General features: G+C 46.5%; 1 protein-coding gene across 1 annotated transcript; it reads right to left on the bottom strand.

Annotated features, from left to right (window-relative positions):
• Window positions 1–2,452: 2,452 nt before the first annotated feature.
• On the bottom strand, window positions 2,453–4,482 carry LOC111529426 (eppin-like). Its single transcript, XM_023196321.2, has 2 exons — window positions 4,354–4,482; window positions 2,453–2,873 (listed from the first exon to the last, which is right to left on the bottom strand). The coding sequence occupies exons 1-2, from the start codon at window positions 4,442–4,444 to the stop codon at window positions 2,659–2,661; spliced, it is 306 nt and encodes a 101-aa protein (XP_023052089.2). The 5' UTR covers window positions 4,445–4,482; the 3' UTR covers window positions 2,453–2,658.
• Window positions 4,483–4,788: the final 306 nt, after the last annotated feature.

A 4,788-nucleotide genomic window follows, 5' to 3' on the forward strand; every position in this document is an offset into this window, starting at 1 on the left:
CTCCAGAAATAAACAGTTGTTATTATTCTCCCTGGCAACCACTATAGATGGAACCGGAATAGGCTCCTTTTCCCTTATCCCACAGCAGGAGCACAGCTCCACTGACATATTGCACACATGTGCAAGGAGACTCCAGAGTGGGCATCTGCATCCCTGGAGATAGGGTTATTGCAGGTGAAATTAGCTAAAAAGAGGTCAGACCAAAATAGGGTGGGCCCCTACACCAACATGACTGGTGTCCTTATAAAAGCAGGTTAATTTGGACAGAGGCAAACACACTGGGAGAACACCGTATGAATGTGAAGGCAGAGATTGGGGTGCTGTGTCTACAAGCCAAAGAACACCAAAGATTGCCAGCAAACCACCAGAAGCTAGGGGAGAGGAATGGAACATGCCTCTTCCCCATAACCCTGTCAAGGAACCAATCGTGCTGACACCATGTTCTTGGACTTCTAGCCTGAGGAATTGTGAGACAATACATTTCTGTTGTTTAAGATTCCGAGTCAGTGGTACTTTGTTATAGCAACTCTACCAAACAAATGCAGGTCCCTAGTAAATTGTGCTTACACAGTTCCATTTGGGCAAATCTCCACTGCTAAACAATTAGGTCCTGTTGATTTTTACCTCCTAATATATAGCTCACCTCTCTGCCAGTCTCTCTAATATAAGCCTCAGTGACTGTCTCATGCCTGGGCTGTTGAGATAACCTCAGATTGATCCCCTGCCTCCAGTCCTGGCCCCTCCAATCAATCATTGATGCTTCCCACCAGAGGGAAGGATCTGATGGATCTGAGAACCAGGCTTATCATGTCATTCCACAGATAAGACCTACCTTCACTTCATGACAATACCCTCCCATGACCCACAGGGCCCTCCATTGTCTAGCTCCTACTGTGACGCTGGCCTCCTCCCCTGCCGCAGAACCCCTTCCAGCCACATGCTCCAATAATATTGAACACCCCGTGCCACCCCCATACCTCCATCCTTTTGCACTGCTCACAGTGACACTCCTCTTCTTCCTTCAAAACCTTTCTCACACATCAGCTGTTGTGATGTCTCCCTTGACTCCACTCTACATTCCTCACTGCCACACCTTGCTTCAGAATCTGTGCACTCATTTTTCATTTACATCCTCAGTGTCATCCCTGAGGCTGTGAGTTTCTGGCGAGCAAGGAGTGAGTTTCTAGTGTGTCTGCTTCCATCTTGGCATCCCAATTCCTAACAGGTAGTTTGGCACAGTACAGAACCTTATAGAATGTTGAGGGTAAAAGAAATTGTATCCCGATCTGAACTGAATAAATTATTCATTGAGCACCTATTATGTGCCTAATGCTTCAAGGAACAGAGAAAAGGCATGACCTCTGCTATTTAGGAGCCCTTAGCCAAGAATTACAAATAAGCAAATAGGTATCAGGTGGCTACTATGTGCCAGGCATTGCTCTAAGCACATCATGCAGATCAATTGGATCCTCAAAATAACCTTCTACACTGATCCTTTTATTATCTGAGGAAACTGAGGCACAGTGAAGGAATGTTTTTAATTTATCCTAGACAAAAAGGCTGCTAAAAACTGGAGGTAAGAGTTGAACTCACTATGTCTGAATTCAGAATCCTTACCTGCCGGCATATGAGTGACTTAGCCCCCTACCCTGCCCACTCTACTTGTCTGTCAAGTCCTGTTTACTTTACCTCCTACATACCTTTCGAGCACGTCCTACTCTTCTTCATCCCCTCAGCTACCCCTAGTTCCAGTCACCATTTCTATCACCTTGAAGTCCTTTAAGATACTCTGTTCCTCCTATTTTAAACTCTATAGATGTAGTATGAACCTGGTCATGTGATGCCCTGCCTCGGTGGATTGCCATGGCCCTTCGATCCAGGCAAGACTCTTTAACCTGGCCCACCATACCTGAATCGTTTGATCTCTGCCCACCCAGAATCTGTTTTCCTTGTCCCATGCTCATGTTCACTCTGCCTTCTGTCCTCCCCAGGCCCCACCATTGAGCCTTTGTGCATGCTACTCCCTGTTCCTGGAAAACCCTTCCACCCACTTTTTGCCTAAAACATTACCCATCTTTCTCAACTCAACTCCAGACTGGCTTTCTCAGAGAAGGCAATCCCAACCTCCCTGACCACACTGAGCAGATCAAATCCTATTGTGGGTCTCAGAGGCACTCAATACACATTTGTTGAATGAATAAAAAAAAATCTTCGATAGTCTTTTTGCATCCCAGGGAGATGGGCATGAAATTAAGATGCAGCAGAAAGGAAAAGCCCTCTGTTGTGCAGCAGTCAGGAGAGGTGTTTTGGTGCAAAGTTGGATTTGTGTAGGCAGAGAGGTGGTCACTCCATAGCAAAAAAGTTAGAAAATATAAATTGCTTCATTTATCACTCGCAGCAACAATGTTGTATATGTTAGGGCAACAATGGCCACCTGGGGCTCAAAAAATTGTAAGCGTGACAGGTATCTAAATAGCCAAAAGAATCTGATTCAATGCCACTCCTTCACCAGTCATTTGTTTTGGGAAACTGAGTCTCGGGCATTACCTGATAGGAAAAGGTCATTACTAATGGCACACACCATATCTGGAACAGTAATGAATCTAAATTGCAGGTCTCCCAAGTCCAGCAGTTTTGCCAGAGACCAGCCCTCAGCGATCAGGGCACAAAGCCAGTCCAGGAAGGCAGAAGGTAAGTACAGGGGGAGGAGGGGTTGGTTATTCTGCGGCTCTGAATATTACCTTGTTTGAGATCTAAACATTTTTTTCCGCAGCTGAAGACACAGCACTTCTTGTTGTCCGGGCATTGTCTGTGCCTTGTACACACATCCCTTTCTCTGAATTCACATTCTTCTCTGATGGTGGGACATCTCCCTAGGGAAGGAGCAGTTTCACACCCGTGTGCTTTAGAGAGCATAGTGTCTGCCCGCTTTGCCAGACACAAGGCAATTCTAGAGAGTCAGGGAAGTTTGCTTCGACTTTGCTTGCCCCCAGGAGTTCTTTTCCTCAGGGTGGCCTCACTCACTTCCCTACTGCATACACCCTCCCTTCCCCCTGACCACTCCTCCCTCTCTTCCCACCCTCCAAGCTCCAGCCCATCTAAGGCAGAATTTCTCAACCACCGGTAATATTTGGGCTGGATAATTCTTTGTTTGGGAGGCTGAACTGGGGATTGTAGGATGTTCAGCCGCATCCCAGGCCTCTTCCCATCAGACACCAGTAGCACCCCCTGATTGTAACAATGGAAAATGGCTCCAGGCACTGCAAGGTCCCCTGGAAGGCAAAAATCTCCCAATTGGGGGCCACTGAATAAAGCTGATGTGGTCTTTTTGGCTTTGTTGAGGAATCGGTGTTTGGAAGTTCCTCTAGGTGGTGGTATTAAACAGCAATTAGTATCACTTACCCCTGAGCCAGTTAAGATTTTGAATTCTGACTCTTGGTCTGAATTCTGACCCTCTCTGAACCTTGGTTTCATCATCTGTAAAATCATTTTGACCTTACGGAGTTGTGAGAAAAAAATGAGACAAAGTATATAAAGCCCTCATCAGAGTAACAGATGCGCAGTCATATTATCTAACATTTGCTAAGTATTTACCATAAGCCGAGCACTCTTCTAAGCATTTTAAGTGTATGATCTCATTTAATCTTTATAATCGCTCTATGAAGGAGGTTCTATTAATATCCCCATGTTACAGATGTGGAAACTGAGGCCCATGAAATTTAAGTAGCTTGCCCAAGATTACAGGGCTACCAAGATTTGAACCCACTAAGTCTGATTCCAGATCCCTCTGTAGTTTTAAAATCCCTTTTCAGAAATCCTTACTTCCTGAGTGTTCAGTAAATGATAACAATGATCATTGTTACATTATAGTCATGGAATATTAGTGTCTGAAGTTTAAAGGAACTTCTGGATGCTGTCCTTTATCTCAAAGTAGGGAGCCCCTAGGGATACAGTGACACTTCATGGGACTACATTTGAAAGAACCAGGAGTGGATACAAATAATACCTCAAGGAAGGGGCCTGTTTTGCTCGCGAGATAAGGAGAAGGTCCCTTGGTTTCCCGGATTCCTGTAGCGACTCCCCTGAATGCTAGATCCCGTGACTCTCCTCCACCTCCTTGATAAAGGCCCTCCACTTCAAAGGGGGTGAAAGTGGGGATTGCCTAAGTCAGGGTTACTGCATTCCCAGAAGAGATCTTCCACAGGAGGGATCTTACAACGATCTCTCTCCTCTCCCAACCCGGGACCTGGGCTAAGATGGTGGAAAGCAACCCAGATCTGAAGAGTTGTTCCCTGTTCCTTCCTCCCAGCAGACTCCCCTCTCTCTAGGGTAAGGGCTGAGGCCAGTACTTACTGGGAAATAACCAGTCAGTCAGACCAGGTCCCTGGACATTCGCTAAGAGGACGAATAGCACCAGGAGGCTCAAAAGTCCAGAAGATCCCATGCTGAAGAGAGGCCAGGCTTTCTGGTGGTTCCAGAATTTGGAATGCTCAGCTGCTGCACCTTGGATATAAGAACTGGACACAAACCGGCCACCCCCTTTCTTCTGGGAACACTAAGTTCCCAAGGTCACAAATGGGACTAACTGACACCCACAGCTCATAGCTTGGGAGGAAGGGTCTCTCACTGAATGGATCTTGATCCTTACACCCCTAGGCTGCACTGGGCTGGGGCTCTAGTCAACCCCAGGGAGTGGGCAAAGCTTGTCTCCCACTTTCCAGGCTGCCTTCAGGGGAATGCTATCATCTTGGGTCTTCATCTTGATAACTTGGAGAGCGGTGGAGTGTC

Source organism: Piliocolobus tephrosceles, unplaced genomic scaffold (assembly GCF_002776525.5).
Source record: "Piliocolobus tephrosceles isolate RC106 unplaced genomic scaffold, ASM277652v3 unscaffolded_29289, whole genome shotgun sequence".
NCBI lineage: Eukaryota > Metazoa > Chordata > Mammalia > Primates > Cercopithecidae > Piliocolobus > Piliocolobus tephrosceles.

What these genes read in the sequence shown, in the direction of transcription:
- LOC111529426 (XM_023196321.2), bottom strand. Translation starts at nt 4,444, where the DNA reads ATGGGATCTTCTGGACTTTTGAGCCTCCTGGTGCTATTCGTCCTCTTA. An exon ending in GACTGACTGGTTATTTCCCA is followed by an intron (nt 2,874 to 4,353) that starts GTAAGTACTGGC and finishes CTCCTTCCCTAG; the next exon opens with GGAGATGTCCCACCATCAGA.